At 35.7% G+C, this 19,286-nt stretch overlaps 2 protein-coding genes across 2 annotated transcripts; both read left to right on the forward strand.

The window, feature by feature from the left end:
* The first annotated feature begins 8,009 nt into the window (after nt 1-8,009).
* On the forward strand, nt 8,010-10,155 carry LOC116302323 (pituitary-specific positive transcription factor 1-like). Its single transcript, XM_031711603.2, has one exon. It carries the CDS (start codon nt 8,727-8,729, stop codon nt 9,495-9,497), a length of 771 nt encoding a protein of 256 aa, XP_031567463.1. The 5' UTR covers nt 8,010-8,726; the 3' UTR covers nt 9,498-10,155.
* Nucleotides 10,156-14,577: 4,422 nt separating this feature from the next.
* LOC116302321 (prostaglandin reductase 2) lies at nt 14,578-18,501 on the forward strand. The gene is made up of 4 exons (XM_031711602.2): nt 14,578-14,988; nt 16,114-16,284; nt 16,935-17,132; nt 17,951-18,501. The coding sequence occupies exons 1-4, from the start codon at nt 14,626-14,628 to the stop codon at nt 18,278-18,280; spliced, it is 1,062 nt and encodes a 353-aa protein (XP_031567462.2). The 5' UTR covers nt 14,578-14,625; the 3' UTR covers nt 18,281-18,501.
* The last annotated feature ends 785 nt before the right edge of the window (nt 18,502-19,286 follow it).

A 19,286-nucleotide genomic window follows, 5' to 3' on the forward strand; every position in this document is an offset into this window, starting at 1 on the left:
TTAATTACACTGAACAACAATGGACATGGATAATCATAAGCTAGCATTAGTTTTGTAAATCCGGCTTTATCTTAACGAACTATGTACAATAACTGACGATGTCTGGGCTGCGCGAACAAGAAGCGAAGCACTAAAAGAGAATTAAAAGGATTCTTAACAGGGTTTTTATCGAGTGTTGATAACTTGACATGCTTCCTTCCGTCGAGAAAGAAAAAATGACATCCAACGCGATTCAGTTTGCGCTTTTCTGCTTTTGGTTCTTAAGAGCGTGGAAGGACACATAGATATTTATTTATCACTAAGATTACTTATAAAATGATATGAAATTAGGTTGCAAATTGTGTGAAAGTATCAAAAAGTTGTATCAGCTGTAAACCATGATTGCACATGTTTATTAGGTTTTGAACATTTTTGTCCGGTGTTGCATTTTTTTCGTTGCGTCTTTAACTCCCACAAACTTGATTATTTTCTTAACCAACTCTTTTTCGATCGTTGTCGGTCAATAACGTTATATCAGTGTTTTTTGTCTTTGAATATATCTATAAAAGTAGCCAAATTATAATGTGTTTAAAAAAATTGGGGATATCTGCGAAAACGAGACGTGGACATTTGATTTTGTTTCTCAATGGCTTGGCAAAACTTTTACAAAACTGAAAAGCAGCCCTTTCTTGACAGACACTTAAAGAGAAGAAAAGAACAAAAAAGAAAAAGGTTCTCTGTTTTGTTTTGCTTTTAGAGGAAAAGTTAGTCAGTCGCACAGAGCTTTTCTTTCATCTCCAGTTCGGCGGGTATAGCATGCGCAAATATCATTACTCTCTTACTAAGCTACAACGAATCAAACGAAACCACCTAAGTACAGTTGTTTACAAGCCTTTTAAGGCCTGACACTGGCATCTCAAACGGTTATTCTAATTACCAAACCTAACAAGCTAAATGACCATACAATTCGATTTTTGAATTACGCGTGCCTTGGCGACTTTAACCAACTCAGAAGATATTCATGGTATGGATAAAATTTTGAAGGTTTTAATCAAATTGTCATGATGTCGAGCATGAACTATGACTTTACTTACCACCAACAATTTTTCCATATCTAAGATATTCATTATTAATAAAAAGCCTTTTATTTTGACATCTTCCAATTCATATCTTTGACTGAAAAACGCATCTTTAAAATGAAGGACATCAAATGTGAATTTCTTATATACTTTAGTAATGAGCCCTCTAGAAAGCACAACTCTTTTCAGTTGTCTTCTGAGACGGTGCTTACGTGACGCTTGGAAAATCTGTGAAAAAATTAACCGTCCCAAATTGTGTGAATCATCATCTTGAAAGATATTGAACATTCTTGTATCTAAAAGGCAACATATTTCTTCAGGGTCTAAAGCTGAAAATGTGAAAGCGCAAGACGATTCCTTGACTAGGTATCACATGTGAGTAGGATTTGTTAGGTCTCTCTCTGATTAGATTTTTTTTTTCTCCGGGTTCTCCGGTTTCCCTGACAAGATCAGCCCAGAGGTCGTTTTAGGGTTCAATCTGTGAGTTAGACGTGCCCTGACTTAGATCAGCCCAGAGGTTGTTTCAGGGTACAATCTGTGAGTTATCCATACCTTGACTTAGATCAGCCCAGAGTTTGTTTCAGGGTTTGATATGCGAGTTAGCCGTGCCCTGACTTTGATCAGCCCAGAGGTTGTTTCAGGGTTCAATCTGTGAGTTAGACGTGCCCTGACTTAGATCAGCCTAGAGGTTGTTTCAGGGTTCAATCTGTGAGTTAGACGTGCGATAAAATTTCAAGCTTTGAAGAGATTTTACTGAAGCAATGTTGAAGCGCATTGCTGGCTTTTTCAATAACTAAAAGGATTTTCCGGCATTTTCCAAACGAGAAAATTTCTTTTCATTTCATCCAAGAAAGAAACGAATTTCTTGATATCGCAAGAATTCTGTTTATACATATTTATTTTGGAAGAGTATGTTTTCATTCATGGTTAAATATCTAGTTGTGAAATACAGTATAGTTGAAATCAGGACACGCCTATTCGTGACTGCGACTAATAATGTTTCTTTTCAAGAGTTTTGCGCTCTTCACAAGGAGGATAAGTACAAAGCTTATTCATAAAGGGATCAGAAACTGGGATTCTTTTGTATTTTAAAAAGATTTTTTATTTGAGACAATGGTATTATGCAATGAGAAATGCGGTTAAGGCTAAAAAGAAAGAAAGTGAAGAGAGATCTACAGGTGACAACGAATGATGAACTAAAAGGACTAAAATTTTCGTCTACAAAAATTGACAATTTTTCCTTAACATTAATGTGTCAATAGAAATAGAAATGGCTGGATAAGAAGAGCTGTAACTGTCAACATTTTAAAATATTACAGACTGAAATAAAATGATTAAACGTCTTATTAAAAGAAGTATTTCTTTTATTTATGTATTTTTCCTAGTGATGCAGAATATCTTTCTTTTACTTTGACTAGTCTGATCGGATAGTAAACCAATTCGTTTTGTATAGTATATCTAGAAATCACGAGACAAGTTTCAGTCCTAAATTATTGTTCACATGCATCTCAGCTTGTTGCTCATAAATGAAGTCAACCATTTATTTGAAAAAGTTCAAAGTCAGGCGCATAGTCGTAGAGACTAGAGAAATCAGTGAAAAAAACATGAAGTTATTTACCTTCAGCGAGACTGTTAATGCGCAATTGGGCATCTTTTTCTTATGATGCTAAATCAATTACTAAAATGTATGCCTTTTTCTAGGAATGCCGCATAATATCTTTCTCTGCCTTCTTATCGTATAGTGCGCAATTCGTTTTGCAGTCACTATTCACATTTTCTCTTGGTATGCAGTGTCCAGAAGTCACCAGACGATCTTTCTGAAATACTGTTCACATGCACTTATAGTTCATCGTTCATGCGCCTTATCATGAGTATGTGGAAAGGCTGTCAAGATAGTAGTAGTCTTAGGAAATCAGTAGGGAAAAAATACGTTCATTTTCTGATGATGCGCAATTAGGCACGGTGTTGCACAGCGTACTATTCAGTTTTCACGTGAGATTTTCTGGAAAACACTGTTCAAAAAGATGTTTGACGCCACAATTGACTCCGATCATTTAGTTAGATGGCATTCACTGCAGTTTGAATACGAATGTGTTAGAAAAATGAGGTAAAAAGTAGAGTGGAAACGTGCAGTAAGCTAAATAAATAAGTAATATGCCCGCCAAGAAGATGCAATTAGTTTACACATGCATCAGTCAGTTTCGTTCTAACAACATGAATTATGCCCTAGAGATTTAAACTACTGACAAAGTAGCATATACGTAGATATCCGTGATCAGTAAACTGAATAGGAAAATAAGCCCAGAGAAGAAATGTAAGAGAGAAGCGTTAAAATTGCAGATATTACAAAGTTATAGTTTTATGCAAGGATGTGTTCGAAAAAGTACGGTCAGTAGATCAGTTAAAACACATCAAACAAGTTAGAAAAATCGCAAGAGAAAATAAAATAATACAAGCAGTTTTCAACGCAGAAATATTCTAAAAAAATACAAATCAGAATAGTGTAGATAAAATAGTAGTTGCAGTTTCGTTTAGTTTCATTTCAACTAGAGAATGTCCTCGAAACTGAAAATGTGTCTATAACTACTTAGGAAAAAATCCCAAGAAGAAACAGAAGCAAAATAAGCTATTTTCAACACAAGAGTATGCTAAAAAATACAAAACAGTTTAGTGTAGTTGAAATAGTATTTCGGGTTTTTTTTCAAGAATGTGCAAAAAAAGTTACGGCAATAATTAAAACACGTCTATATGACTACTTAGAGAAAAAAGTCCCAAGAAGAAACAGAAGTAAAATAAGCAATTTTCAACACAAGAGTATGCTAAAAAAAATACAAAAGTGGTGTAGATTAACGTCTAAGTTAATAAGAAAATTTCAATGGAAGTGAACTGAATATTTACGTTTGTGGTACTGACCTCGAGCTCATTTTCTGCATCAAGTTTAACTTCTTGAAACCTTAGTTTCAAAGCACTGGGGATTTCTCTGTGGAAACATAATTAATAGCGTGAAAACTTATCTTAAAAGTAGATGTGTATTTTGCCGAATATTTGGGCTTATTTTTAGCAGTTCTACTAAAAACCCGACAAAGATTAGCGCGTAGATTAACAAGGTTTTCAGAGTCGTACAGTCGAGGTGAGGATACGGGAAACAAGTCTTCTACAAAGGTCGTGATTTATGCGCAGACATGAATTCTCGTTTCGACCGATGGAAAATGACTAAAGCTATTAAGAATTCAAGCCTTATGAGTTAATTGACTTGACTTTCTTGAATTTCTCATGGGAAATTCAAAGATTCAATTTAGAGTTAAGTTTTTGAATTGAATAAAGGAAGCAAGTTAACATAATGCATAAATTTCTGCTAGGATCTTTTATAATTCAATGAGAGAAATAATTTTGATGTTTTTTGTGACTGATTGATTGACTTTTTAGAATGGATTCTGATTTTAACTATATTTTATCGTAGGAAACTGAACGCTATACATAAATCTAACCTAAATAATAAGAATGGCAATGGTTTATATATGCTTTAAACTAAGGGTACAAAAAGGTTCATAGATTATATGGCGGGATATACTGCACGAAAATTGAAATTATATTTTATCGTAAAAAAAGCTACATAAATCTAACCTAAACCGAAAAGGAATGGCATTGGTTTATATATGCTTTAGAAAGAAGTTCATAGATATATGGGATCTACTGCACGAAAATTGAAAGCGGAAAAAAACTCCCAAATTAATTCTGTTTTCTGAACACAGTTTTACACAGTTCTTCACAGATTTTATTAGCCACTGGCTATAAAGAGCTGCACTCCTAAAATAAGGATAATTAATGAATTTATTTTTAATTGGTTGATCGTCTCTAAGGTCTTTCTTGGCACTGATATCCTTGATAATGAATAAACGAGCTTTGAACACTAATAATCGAGGTAGGGATTGAAATACATAGTAACATAAAAGCATTCAAACCATTAAACGACTGGGAGGGGGGGGGGGGGGGGGGGTAGAGAAAACATGTTATGACTGACGGTCACTTGTGGTGATGATGACAGTTATGATGATAATGATGATGATGATGATGATGATGATGATGAAGTTAACGCCACTAGATGTATCAACTTAATGGTTATAACTAATGATATAGTACTCTCATTATCACTGATTCTCTTGTGAAAGAAATGGTTCGAGTGTAAAACACTGAGCTATGCTCCAGTTTCGAGTTCTCTTTTGCTCAGCCTTTGCCTCAGTTGTACAGTAAAATATTCTGTCTCTCGTCTTGTTCCATATAGTTAATAGTTAATGAAAGAAAAGAACGCATTTGCACACTGTCGAGGCCTAAGGCTGAGCAAAGGCAAAGTGGGAGTACTAAAAACAAAAGCAAAGTACAAAAACACAAAATACAAGCAAACAAAAACAAAACAGTAACAACAGCAACAGCAATAAAACAATATAGAAATCAGTACTCCTACTATTAGCTATGACAACTATATTATACCAATACTGCACACTCTTACTATTATGACTACCGATTATGTACCAAAGAGCAATAAGACTTAACATAAAAATTACAAAAAAACAAAAAACAAAAAAATTAGGTATCGTCATAAGATAAAATAAAACAATATTAACGCTATACTATAGAATTATGATAAAAGCGATAATGAAGAGAATAAAAGTTAGGAATTTAATATACTCGAAAATTTTTATTTTTTTCTAAGAAGAATCTCGATTGGTATGCAAGCTAAAATGATTTGGTACTGTGTCTTCATAACTATAAACAGAGCATTAAGTATCGTCTCGTAATGTCTCAGCTGATATCAAAAGACAAGTAAATACTTCCTAAGAGTAGATATTGTCCCCCAAGGCGGAATTTCTTAACTCAGTTGGTGTTCAGTCGTACGCTAGGGTCATTACTCATCCAACCCTTGCAGTAATGACCTACCAATTCAAAGAGGCCTAGATTTCTCAAGTTGTGAGAGACCCTAAAAGGTAATTCATAAAGCAGAATTAAACCAATACTTGTACAAGGACAGGAATAACTCGAAAAGCAGTCAAGTTTGATTAATTTTTTTAGTCCAATACTCCATGGTTGCACTCCTTTTATAGTAAGTGTTAGTAAGGATTAAGACTGTATTTACCTCGAAGCATTAAAATGAGTCTTGACTTGCCGCATTTGATAGTAATACATTTTTCTTCCGTTTTATTTGAATCTTTTTGTACTGAAAAGGAGCTATTTATAGTCGTTATTTCAGTTTTAAACCTTTTTTTAAAAAAAAACAAAAACAATCTAAGTTTACGATCCTCTTAGATTATATTTTCTTCTCAAACTTTTCTTCTTAATGTCATTTTATTATTTGAACATATATAATTATAGCATTACACTCAAAACCGGAATATTACACTACATTAGATTTAACATTTAGAAACATAAATCTCTATCATTAACTTATTCTATTAAACTATTACTATAAGATCTAAAAATCATAAAAAATCTCAGTAAAAAAATTCATGGCGCTCAGTTTTCTGGTATTGCGAAAAATTTAGTTTTCCGCGACTTACAAAATAAAGGGCTTCAAAAAATATTCCACAGAATTTGATACTTGAGTTTCTCGATATCAAAAGCTATTATTTTCTAGATCACTCACTTTAATAAAGTAAAATTTTAATGACTGTTTGTAATTGAAGAATGAAGTTGGATCACTTGAATGAGTACGTAACAATTTGTATCATTACAAATTTTGATCAACTTTTACACAAATCCCGGGGTCTTATTTTGATTTTGAATGCTGTTATATTGTATTTAATCAAAACGTCTAGAAAAATAGGATATATTGATATATGCATTGGTCCTGTAAAATATTAGAATTTAAAAAATAGTAACTTGGCAATCACAGTTTAATATCGGAAAAATTTGCTTTGTGAAAATATTCGTTTTCATAACACAAGGGTTTGGAAAGGGATATATTCTGGTAAGAAAATCAGTATTTTGTTGATGTTGCTTTTGAACTGAAATGAAACCTTACCAGGACGAACCATTTTTCATACATATTTTTAAAGCCTATAATAAAGGCTCTTTTTTTTTTTTTTTTTTTTTTTTGCTATTTTATTTACTCGGAGAGGCTGTCTCTCGATCTCCTGATGAAGTAAAATCGTAATAAACCAATGTTGCGCGAAAATTGTCCAGCCCCGGCTCACTGGAGACAATGTCATTAAGTTCCTAAGACCCAAATGCGAACCTTCCTTAAAGAACCAGGATTTTTTTATTGTTAGCAGATTTAAAATCATCTGTGAAAAATCTTAAACTACACTGAGTGATCACTACCTCAAATCTGTACGCTCTTGTCATGATCCCCTATACACCCACTAACACCAACAAGAACCTACAACACAGAAATCCTTTTAGATAATTATTTAAAGACATTATTTCGAGTTCGATGGAAAGAATTTTGAAATTTCTTAGGTCAGATTGAGATGTCTGAATGAATTTTTTCCTGAAGGAAAATCTGAAGAAATCTAGACATATGATAGTGAACGATTTAAACGGCCCAAGTGACAGAGTGTTTTTTTTTGAGGTGACCATTTTCACGTCTGTTTTATTCCCACAGCCATTATTCGATTAGCTTTTGTTTAGGACTGAATTACTAGGCGTTGGGTTCCCTTCTATGACAATATAAAGTGTCCCTTTGAGTTCGTTATCTGAAATCGTTTTTCTCTGGGAAATATTAATATGCAAACAGTTGGAGGAATTCGTGGGCTTTTGAATCAGAGCTCATGGCAATTGTTCGTTTTCAATTGGTTTTCTACTATACGCGCTCTACATCCTGTAGCGAGCAGCCATCAGATTAGAATCGAGTCAGAAAAAACTTGAGAACCGAAAACAACAGGCTAGGTTTTCAATTGTTATTTTTTTGATATTTTTCAAGAACGTAACTTTAATATCCGAGTAATTTTAACTTCTTCTAGATCTTCAGTCGTCAACAGAAATGAATATTCATTTTTTCTTCCAAACCGTAAGAATTTATCTGAGTCTGATGAAAAAAGGTTGTAAAAATACAAGGGTTGAATCGTCATGGTTGAGATGGAGTACAGCATCCTTCAAGTCTTGATGGCAAGGATCGATCATTTATTTCGATTTCCGCTTTCTCAAAGACCACGTTCTGAACGCTTTTACAAAGCTTTAGGAGTAAAAGCCGCTATCACGCTTAAAACTGACGGTACGTTAGATAATACAAATGTATTAAGACTCGAACTTGGAAACTGTATCAGGCGATATCTCGTCCAATCTTGACCTTATAAATATGCACCAATCAAGAATAAGCAATCCTAGCCGTCCAAGGCACGATGGTGCCGTTTGTGATTCGTGTTTTTTCCGTTGGCATGATGGGTTAACTTAACTCTTATCTCTTATTCTCTCGCCTAAAGCGTCCGAGATACAAAAAGTTAAACATCTCGACGAAGGCTTTAAAAGACGCCGGGGCTCCTTGAAGGGACATTTCAGTTCTCCATTCATTGGATACAGGCGTGAGCTAAAACTAACTGTTTAACAAAACTGAGAGTTTTCAGTGCGTGGATATCAAACTCTGTCATTTTGTTTCCTAGTCCTACTGGATCAAACAAATTATAACTGAGAAATATCTGAGAGATTAGTCAGTGTTTCAGCAAGAAAGCCAGCATCATGCGTATGGCCTGTTCAGTACCTTATCCCAATGAGAATCCATACTCGGCATCCTACCAACAGCAAGGACATGAACCTTCCATGACGATGAGTATGTATGGTCCACAGCCAAGTACTCTACCAACAGCAGTCTCCCACTGCGGTAAAATGGAGCCTAGGTTGATGAACGTTAATGTCAGCTCTACGTTCCATGGCTTGAATGGCGTGAACTCTATTGCGCCTATGTTGACCCACGATCAGAGGGGACCCCCGCCTCCCTTACCATTGGACTTTGGTGTGGACCCCTCGAAGCTTCGAGAACTTGAAGCATTCGCGACTCAGTTTAAGCTGAGAAGAATAAAACTTGGTTACACACAGACGAACGTTGGTGCTGCTCTTGCTGCAGTTCACGGGACTGACTTTAGCCAAACTACCATCTGTCGTTTCGAAAATCTGCAGCTAAGTTTCAAGAACGCTTGCAAGTTGAAGCCCATTTTGGAGAGATGGTTGGACGAAGCTGAACGAAGTGGAGGAGCTTGTGGAGAAAAGTTTGGCTCGGAGAGAAGACGAAAAAGAAGGACGACGATAGGTCTGGCTGCTAAAGAGGCATTGGAAAACCACTTTATGAAACAAACTAAACCCTCTTCACCCGAAATTGTAAGGATCGCGGATGGGTTACGTCTTGATAAAGAAGTCGTACGGGTTTGGTTCTGTAACCGAAGACAGCGAGAAAAAAGAGTCAAGACGTCGTTAAATCTACACAACTTCCTGGGGTATAAGTCTGAATGTTAAACTCGTAAATATGGAATGGCATGAAAAGACACTTTTTAACTCCTTCTCTTCTAAGCGGATGTGAAGTCTGAATGTTGAACTCGTAAATAGTTTAAAGTCATGCAAAAACACTTTTTAACTCTTGCTCACTTCTAAGCGATCGAATAAGATACATATGCATGTATATACATAAGAAAACCGTATATTCGTATGTGACATTGATTTTCACTGCCTCGTATATATAGCTCCAGAGGATTGTTTCAGTTGTGTTGGAAATAACTTTCAAGTAGCTCTTTGAGCATATAAAGACAGTGTACTTCACTGAAGCAATGTTAGAGGAATTTTAGTTTTTTTTTAGGATTTCATTACAGCTAGAGATAGTCAACGCTCAAAATCTTGCTTAAACAATTAAGCAGTATTGAATAAATATCGATAAGGTATTAATAAACTAGCAAATTAGAAGTTATTACACAATGGCAGGTTGTCTGTAAGAGATTTTTGTAGAAGAATGTATACGGTAGTATGAATTTAACGCACTAGATATAACGGGAAATAGTTCTAGAAAATTAGAGGATTAAGATTGACTTATGCGCGAAATATTGACGATTCATTTAATGTACAATAATCTGTAATTATAAAGGAACTTTTGTTTCTGCAAACGTAACAATAATAAAACAAGAGAAAAGATACGATGATATAATTTCAATTTTCTTAAATTTCGTTGTCTTTATAATGAACTCAGTGCAAATTGGATTTTTCATTTAGACAAGATATTATCTATTTTTCCTCAAAACAATCCAGTTGTGAACCCATGGGTTTTGACAATGGACAATGAATGGCTCTCTACTCAGTTCCGCAGTTCTCTCTAAAATTAATTTCACTGCCCCCTCAAATTAAACAAAAAAGATGAAAAGAAAAAAACAGAGATAAAACGTAGAAGACTTTTTCCTGTTTTTAAAATCAAAGAAATGGAAAAAAATGAAAATAACAATAATAATATGGCTCCAGTGGCTTGCAGCGAGATAACGGCCAGCGTGAACCGGCAGTTTGAATGGCACAGCTACAATTATCTATCTTTACAGTCAATTTCAAGAAGAAATCAGTTAAACAAAGGCTCCAGCTCATACATGAATGGAATAAGACTTGAATGTGTGAATATTCAGAGTCTTCTTAGGGGTTTAGGGAGATAATGAAGTACAAATCCTTAGATTTCTGTGTAAGGTGTATCGATGTCTTCAATAGATGTACAATTAGGTTTTTTTTTCGGAAAAGAAGAAGGGAATTTCTCTGCCAAAAAAGGTAAAAGATCACCCACATGATCTAAGAGTCTTTAGCCCTCATTACCGAGGGAAAAAAGGTCAAATTATCGCTAATTTGCCCTGATATTCGTTCTCTTCATTAAAAGTACGCAAAGACAAACAGTACAGACACATCTGAACAGTTACTTTGTTTAAGTCATGGAATTGATAGCCTTAAAATACCCGACTCTCTCGTTTCTATACATATTAGATCAACCTAAATTTCTTTGTAAATAAATATGCTTTTAAATAGCTATTTATAAGGTGAACAGATTCTTTGTGTATCGACTAATTTACTTGGTAATAATAGGGGTAAATTTTTAAAAATCAAATAGTTTTAAGAAAATTTATCCGAACGGCTGTGAAAGTGAAATTCTTGCCACTTAAACAACAGTAGTACACTTTGTTGATTGAGTTGAATGAAAAGGATGATTGAAATGGTGATTTTACACTTCAATTTTATTTTCATATGCTGCGCAAGTTGCGCAAATGCTCTTCCGCAAATTCTGCATTAATAATTGAGGATGGAATTAAGAAAAGTAATACAAGAGAAACCGAAAGAAAAATTATAGGATACACCAGGTCCAAGCGAGAATTTTTTTTTTACTAACATAGGAAAGTAATACGCTATGTTTGACATGAGCGTCTCCAAAAATCGTTGCTATCCAGTGCGAGACAACTTTCTTCGTGTCAGTTTGCTTCGTCATGTAAGATTTCGACACAAAGAAAGATATGTACGAAGGGAAGCGACGGAACCTGAGGGGAAGTAAGGTTAACATGACTTGTCACTTTAGGCCCCATTTCTTTGACAGAAAGGTGTTATGCTAGTCTTTATCAGATTACGTCATGGTCAATAAAAAATCACCTGACGGCTTAAGAATTTCAATGAATGTTTGTAACCTGTTTATCTCTTCAACCACTTTCAATCCCCTTCATGTAACGTCCCTGTAGAACGATGGGAAGCAGGTAAAAAGACCAAATAACAAAAGTGTATAAAGAAATTAAAGTACTAATGAGAAAAACAAAATATAACGGACTTAAAAGTTTCACGGCTTAGGGGATGATTTCGCCGGAACGTGATGCGCGCTTGCCATCAAATCAAAAAATTGGCGCCAAATTTCTGCTCATCGATTTTTCACGAAAACTTAAGTTGGATTATTTTTATATTTGAAATCACAGAGAATTTAATTTCATTTGGTAAATTAAACTTATTTGCAGACTCAAAAGGTACATTTAAATTTTCCACACAAGTAGTTTGGTTTTAATGGCAAAAGAGTGAAATCACAGCGACGTTCTTGTCCGCCACTTGTAGACAAAAGGCGGGAAAAAGAGGAAAGGCGGGGAGACTGCTTGACGAAAAGAAGTGATATGTAAGACTCAATTACCTCGCTTTTTTTGATTGCCTTTGTCTTGGTAATTAACTGGGTATCAATATTTCAATTATCTGCCGTCAAGCTCATTTTGAGAGCTATGATCAAACAAGAAAATTGTTTTTATGAAGATTACGTATGAGCGATTGAACTTTACGTAGACGCCTTTTGGAGACATCATAATGATATCAAAATTTTGGCGATACGTCCCGGCTACGGGAGCAAGAAAAACCCTTTTAAATCCACCGTTTTTGCTATCATTTCTCGAATCGGTATAAGAGAATGGTGGCAATCATTTAGTCAATGACTTGATAAATATTCTTATAAAAGAGTCATTAGAGTTTTCTCAGATCCAGAAAGTCCTACGTCCAGTCCATTGAGCGAGACAGCAACAGAATAATAACAACTGCTTCAGCCGTCATGCAGTCTACGACAGATTTATCATGAAAACTATCTTGAGCTTCAAAGCATTCGGTTGCCTTTGGTAAAAATAATTGAACTGACTTAAAGTAAATTATCTTTAAAAAATTGTTAAAGACAGCTCCGATATTTTGGTCAACGCGTTTCCTTAATCATGCTCAGCTGTAAGGCCTAGGGGGATACTAATGACAGTAACGTTTATCCTAACATCATACGCCCGAGGGAGAAACAGCAACAGCCGACATTATAGATCATATACAACCCCATATACTTAGTTTCGGCTTTTTCTCTTTTTTTTTTTTTAGTTTCGGGTTATAGTCAGTAGAGCTTTCCCGAATTGAAAAAAAATTTACGACATAAACTATAGTGACTGATACCTGCAGATATGTAGTTTTTGAAGAAATAAATTCATTAATGAAATGTATAAGCGTAGTTTCTGTAGTTTCTTTGTTTCTTTTTCATATGAAAAACAAACCCTGCCGAATTAAGAGAGATTTTGTAAATTGACTCAATTTTCTGTATTTTTTAAAATATTTTTTAATGTTTTAGACCTTTTATAAGTAACTGAACCCTGTCGTTATGAAATATGTCATGATCATTGTCATTTTAGTTTTTTAAACAATCTTTTGTAAATTAAACTATAGTTTTTGTTAAGAATGATTTTAAAGTGGACCCGGTATGCACCTTCATGGAACGATATTGATTTTTTCTATGTTTCTGTATCTTATTTTAAGAATATATTTGCAGTAACTAAAAATCCATCATTATGGCTATCAAACATGTTTACAGTCTATTCTCCACTCAAAAAGCTTGTTTAATGATTTTGAAAAAAAATATTGCAATCAGCGTGGCGTATGTGTTTCGAATCGGACCTTTTAGAAAGAAGTTTTGTTTTGGTATTTTCATGTGTTATAATCAATAAAAATTTAAAGGAAACAACTAGAAAAGATTGTGTATATGTTCGTATATGACTGTGACATGGTTTGGAATGATTTAAGGGACTGTTCATTAATTATGCCTCAGGGTGGGCTGGAGGAAAAATCGAAAAAAATTCTTGGAAAAATTCACAACCCCTCGTCTAAAAAAATATTTGACCCCCCCCCCTCCTTTTAGACATACCTTAATTATTTGTTTCAACCCCCCCCCTTTAAGTCAGCAAATACTATTAAAGGCCCCCCTTCTTTGTGTGATTTTTTTTCAAAGCCCCCCCTACTTTTCCTCCAGCCCCCCCCCCCCCCAAGGCATAATTAATGAACAGTCCCTAAGGCTGATCGTGAATGGATAGTATAGCGTCAGTTTATGGCTTTTCATTGGCTTTTCACCATGAGCATATTAAGATCGATAGTTAGGTTTCCTGGGAAAGAAAAACATAACTTCTTTCCAGCCCCAGGTAGCTCCTAACTGACTAATGCGCGCACTGATCTTCAATATATGACAATGATAAGAATGCGAATGAGTGCGAATGACAATGGATGATTATGATGATAGCAATAATCACCATCATATGACAATTATAGTCCTGGGGCTTAGCCAGAGGGGTGCAAGGGAGTACTGCACCCATCTTCACGCTGTAGAAACCCAAACATCTAAGTAATCGCATGATTCACGCGACTTACGGACGGTCCCCCTTCCCAAATCAAAATCCTGGCTACGCCAGATGCTCGAAAGCACACTTATGGTTTTCGAAGGTGTCTCTCTAAAGCGTGTGAAGGAGTACGAGATAGCGAGGTTGCGAAGATTACATCACTCACAAGGACACATGATTTTCGAAGGAAAATTTCAGTCGATTCCATTAATTCCATTTCTTTTACGCCATTTAGTTGCCCGAAGTATTTATCCTTTTATATTTGATGAAGAAATGAACATGAAAACACAAGAGTATCGATCAGTACATATCATATATTGAACCACGAAGTTGCGGGTTCCCTGGTTGTTATCATCATATAGGACCGTGAGGGACCTGATTCGAATCAAAATATGCTAATCATTTGACAAAATGCATATTAATCGGCCGTCCTTTTGTAGCGTGTGGATGCTAACCATTGTTTACATTAGAAAAAAATGGCGGAGGAAGTGTATCGTGTTGTATTTAAAAGCCGTCCAGGAAAAACTAATCCTCCTTCTGTAGAAAACTTTGCCTATGAGAAAGCAGAACCCATAACATGCAAAGATGGTGAAATCATAGCTAAAACCTTGTATCTATCGGTCGATCCTTACATGCGAAGTCGTATGAACGATGAAGATCCGAATGCCAAATCGTACATTACAAAGTGGGACTTAGGTAAAGCACCCACTGGCGGAGGAGTAGGAGTAGTAGTGGAGAGTAAAAACGAGAAATATAAAAAAGGGGATATGGTAAAGTCTTTCAAGTGGCCATGGCAGAACTATGCATTGTTGAACGCCGAAGATGAACAGCTGCAAAAGGTATATAGCCCAGCCTACATGGAGGCGTTCCCCACTAGGACGGGAAGCAACCAGCAACGGTTTTAATGCATGCTACCAGGTCCTGGCAAGCTACAATTTGATTTTAATGTGTTGCAAGCGATTTGAATAGCTTGATTTACATATTTATATTTTATTCGTCTTTTATGTTTCTCAGTTGAGTCTATGTGTCTGAATGATCGGTGCAGAAACTTGCAATTGCAATAAACAATTGGTAGCACATGGCCACCATGTTGAATGAAATGACAAAATACACCAGGACCAAATAATTTGTCAAAATCAACCAAAATGGTGGCTATCACGTCACATGCACCCGGAGAATGGGACATTGTTTTCTGTGCCTTTGTTTTCATTATACATACAGTAACAACAAAGGCACAAGAAAACAAAAATACTATGTCAGAAGTACCTCCACATCTTTCTTTGAAAAACATTTACATACCTGACTGAAGAAAAGCTTGGTTAAGTACCAAGGCCTTGAACACTTGTCCCTTTTAATTTATGCCAGCAGTTCAATTCACTCAACATTAGGTTATCACACAACTTCAAGAGGTAGGATGTACATTATCTGAAAGCATGCATACTAAACATTAGGATAAAAAAGTCATTGAAACCTAATATATTTTCCTTGGAGGACATCAAATGATTGCTCAGTTCTACCCAATCATAGCATCACGTAAGCTTTTGACTTCAGATAATTGAAATTTTGAAGTTGATGTCAAGGGAAATTTTATTCTTTGAGATCAAGTATGCCATGGTGAAGGGTTTTATCACACTAAGAGATGATTTGACACCCTCATGACTACATCACAGTCATCATCATCATCCTGCCCATCATCATCATGACCATCATCATCATCACTAGGATCATTATGACCATCACCACTACCATTATCATCATCATCATGACCATCATCATCATCACTATGATCATTATCATCACCACTGATCATTATGACCATCATCATCACTACCATTACCATCATCATCATAGCTATGATCATCATGACCATCGTCATCACTTTCATGATCTTTACCATCTATAGGCCATGCACCAAGTAGTTTTTACAATCACATTCAATGTAAAACTCTTGATTTAAATCATAGGTTGAACACCAACTTATCAAAGAGAAACCCTCACTTGCTCTAGGACTGTGTGGATTGACTGGACTAACTTCTCTTGTTGGGATACAAGTTAAAGGCCACCTAGTGGCAGGTAGTAATCAGACTGTTATTGTGAGTGGTGCTGCAGGCGCTTGTGGAGTTGCAGCAGGACAGGTATATTCACTGTTTATATTGAAATTATGTCGATTCCGTAGTTCAAGAATATATCCATACTTCCCCCACAGAGGGGGAGATGGAGTTTTTAAGGGGATGGGGAGAGTCTGTGAAGGATATATATTATATAATTCCAGATAATATCCACAGCTTTCCAATAGAGGGGGGTTTGAATTTTTAATGAATTGTATAGTTTCAGAAAACATTCAAAACTCCCTCACAAAGGTGGATTGGAGTTTCCAAGGGGTGAGGAGGATATATTTTGTAGTTCCAGAAAATATCCATACCTCCCCCACAGAGGGGGACTGGAATTTCCAAGGGGTGGGGAGGGTCTGAGGAGGGTATATTGTGTAGTTCCAGAAAATATCCATACCTTCGCCACAGAGGGGGATTGGAATTTCCAAGGGGTGGGGAGGGTCTGAGGAGGCTATATTGTGAAAATATCCATACCTCCCACACAGAGAGGGATTGGAATTTCCAAGGGGTGGGGAGGGTCTGAGGAGGGTATATCGTGTAGTACCAGAAAATATCCATACCTTCTCCACAGGGGGGGGGATGGAAGGGGTGGGGAGAGCTTAGTGTACTTGAGTTAAAAACATGAGATTATATGAAAATGAATACATGTCATATAAATATTTATATTTTTTCAGATTGCAAAGCTCTTAGGAAGTGGAAAAGTTGTTGGCATTTGTGGGACTGACGAAAAGTGTGCATACATCAAAGAATTAGGGTTTGATGAAGCAATCAACTACAAGACAACCAAAGACATGAGTACTGCTCTTAAAACTTGCTGTCCACAAGGTGTTGATATGTACTTTGACAATGTGGGTGGTATCATCAGTGAAGAGGTAAGAAAGTTTGAGATTTTTAAAACTGATAGATTGCTTTGAATTAATTAATTAAGTAAGAATGAATACAAATTTTGAATTTCACATGAACCGAACCTGACAGATAAGAAGAATGCCTTAATATATTCCATTGTTTTCAATGCTTATGGTTCATGTGAAGTTTGACGTTTGACCTTGGCCTTTTTTTGACAAGGCAAATCCAACTAGTGGTCTATCATCAATGCTGCATTCTGATTTGATGAGCTACTACTAGGCTATAAGTTATAGCCTAGGATTAGCAAAAAGTGCCAGCTTTGAAAACCAAACATTGAATTTAACTTTAATTCAAATTGTTTGCATCTATATATTAGATCAACTAGTTGGATTTGACTAAAACAATTAGTCCTCTTGCCCTCATAGCCTATGAGTCAATAGCCATTCAGCCTTTGTCAAATCAGGCTCGAGGACTAATTGCTAAATAAATATTCAGCAGAGTACCAATAATCCAGGAGAAAGCTTACAAAATTAATATCCTCTTTTCTACAAACTAGCCCCACCTCAAAAAATAGGTCAAAAAATATTTCTACATTCTCTGACTTACTCTGCCTATCCAAGTTATAAAAAAATTGAGTAAGTTATTAGCCATTTCAAGGTTGAGGAAATAGCTGGGTCGAGCTGGTGTTCCATTGCATTGTGGGGCACTTTGAGGGGACATTTTTCCAAGATGGTGTCCATTTTTCTACTAAAACAGTCCCACTATACACTGTAATGCCAACTAAACTCAGTTTTTTTCAAGCTCTGAATGGCTAATAGATTTATTACATAAATTGTATTTGTAGGTCATTCGTCTCATGAACAAGGATAGTCATATCGTACTGTGTGGCCAGATATCACAGTACAACAAAGATCTTCCATATCCCCCACCCCTGTCCCCAGAAGTCCAAGAAATTGCAACCAAACAAAATGTCACACGCAAAAGATTTCTCATACTGAATTATCCTGAACAAATTCCTGGTGCATTGAAACAGTTGGTGATCTGGGTGCAAGAGGGGAAACTTAAGAGTCGAGAAACAGTTGAAGTTGGTCTGGAAAACACTGCGAAGGCTTTTGTTTCAATGATGATTGGAGGCAACATAGGAAAACAGGTTGTAAAAGTTGCAGAAGCTTGAAGCATTTGTTGTCAATAAAAGCATTAAACGCATGATTTTTTTATTATAACGACGAAGAAATCCGATCGAAAAGCTAAGCTTTTCTCATGAAATTTTTAATCAATATAGAAACATGAGATACGATTATTCACGTGAGAAAATTATTTAGATTAGAAAATCAAGTAAACTTCACCCATTGTATAATTCGTTGAACGAAAATAAAGCCAGAGAAAAATGGCCTATTTGTTGAATTGTGCTAAATAATGTACGCGAAGGAGGCGAAAACCAAGAAAAATTTACTGCACAAGATTTTTGCCTTCGCGCGGCTTTTTTCCCTATATATAGACATTTCGAACAGTCTTTTTGCTGCTTTGAAGAAAGAATTTATAACTTGCTTTCTTTAAGAACTTACCTTTCTATTGGGTTGTTTTTTAGCTGCATAATATTTGGAATATTCTAGTTTTTTCAGTGCCATTTTAGGCAGCTTTTCTTCTCGTAACATCTTTGCAGTTCTGAATCAAACAAAGCTGCGCGCGTTTCCATGCAGTACCAGAAAAAGGCGGGAAAATAATACAAGCCATGTCATTGGTTAGATCAGATTCCTAGTTTCTTATACTATCTTTGATTGGCCAGGTTTGCCAATATTTAACCTGGAACAAGAAGCTCTGGCGGGAAAATGATACAAGCCATGTATCAATGGCTAAATGAAATATCTAGTTTCTCACACTATCTCTGATTGGCCAGGTCAACAAAGTTTTTTTGTTTGTTTTTATTTTGTTTGTAGGTGAGTGAGTGAGTGGGTATTTTTGTTTACCATATAAGTGTAGAACCATCAATTTTTCGATTCCCATATCCCAAGTTTAGAAAAGAGACTTTCATCATCAATCAATATTTAATCGGACCACATCGGTCTTCTGTCGGTTCTTTTCGCACCTGTTTGTTAAGAACGATATTTTGTTTAAATCAACCGTCTTAAAAAGCATAACTAGCTAATAAATTAAATTCGTCAACGCGATTTATAATGTCC

The sequence above is a fragment of the Actinia tenebrosa genome, unplaced genomic scaffold, assembly GCF_029948245.1.
Source record: "Actinia tenebrosa isolate PJP-AT-01 unplaced genomic scaffold, QUT_ActTen_1.0 PGA_scaffold5__44_contigs__length_20552954, whole genome shotgun sequence".
Taxonomy (NCBI): domain Eukaryota; kingdom Metazoa; phylum Cnidaria; class Anthozoa; order Actiniaria; family Actiniidae; genus Actinia; species Actinia tenebrosa.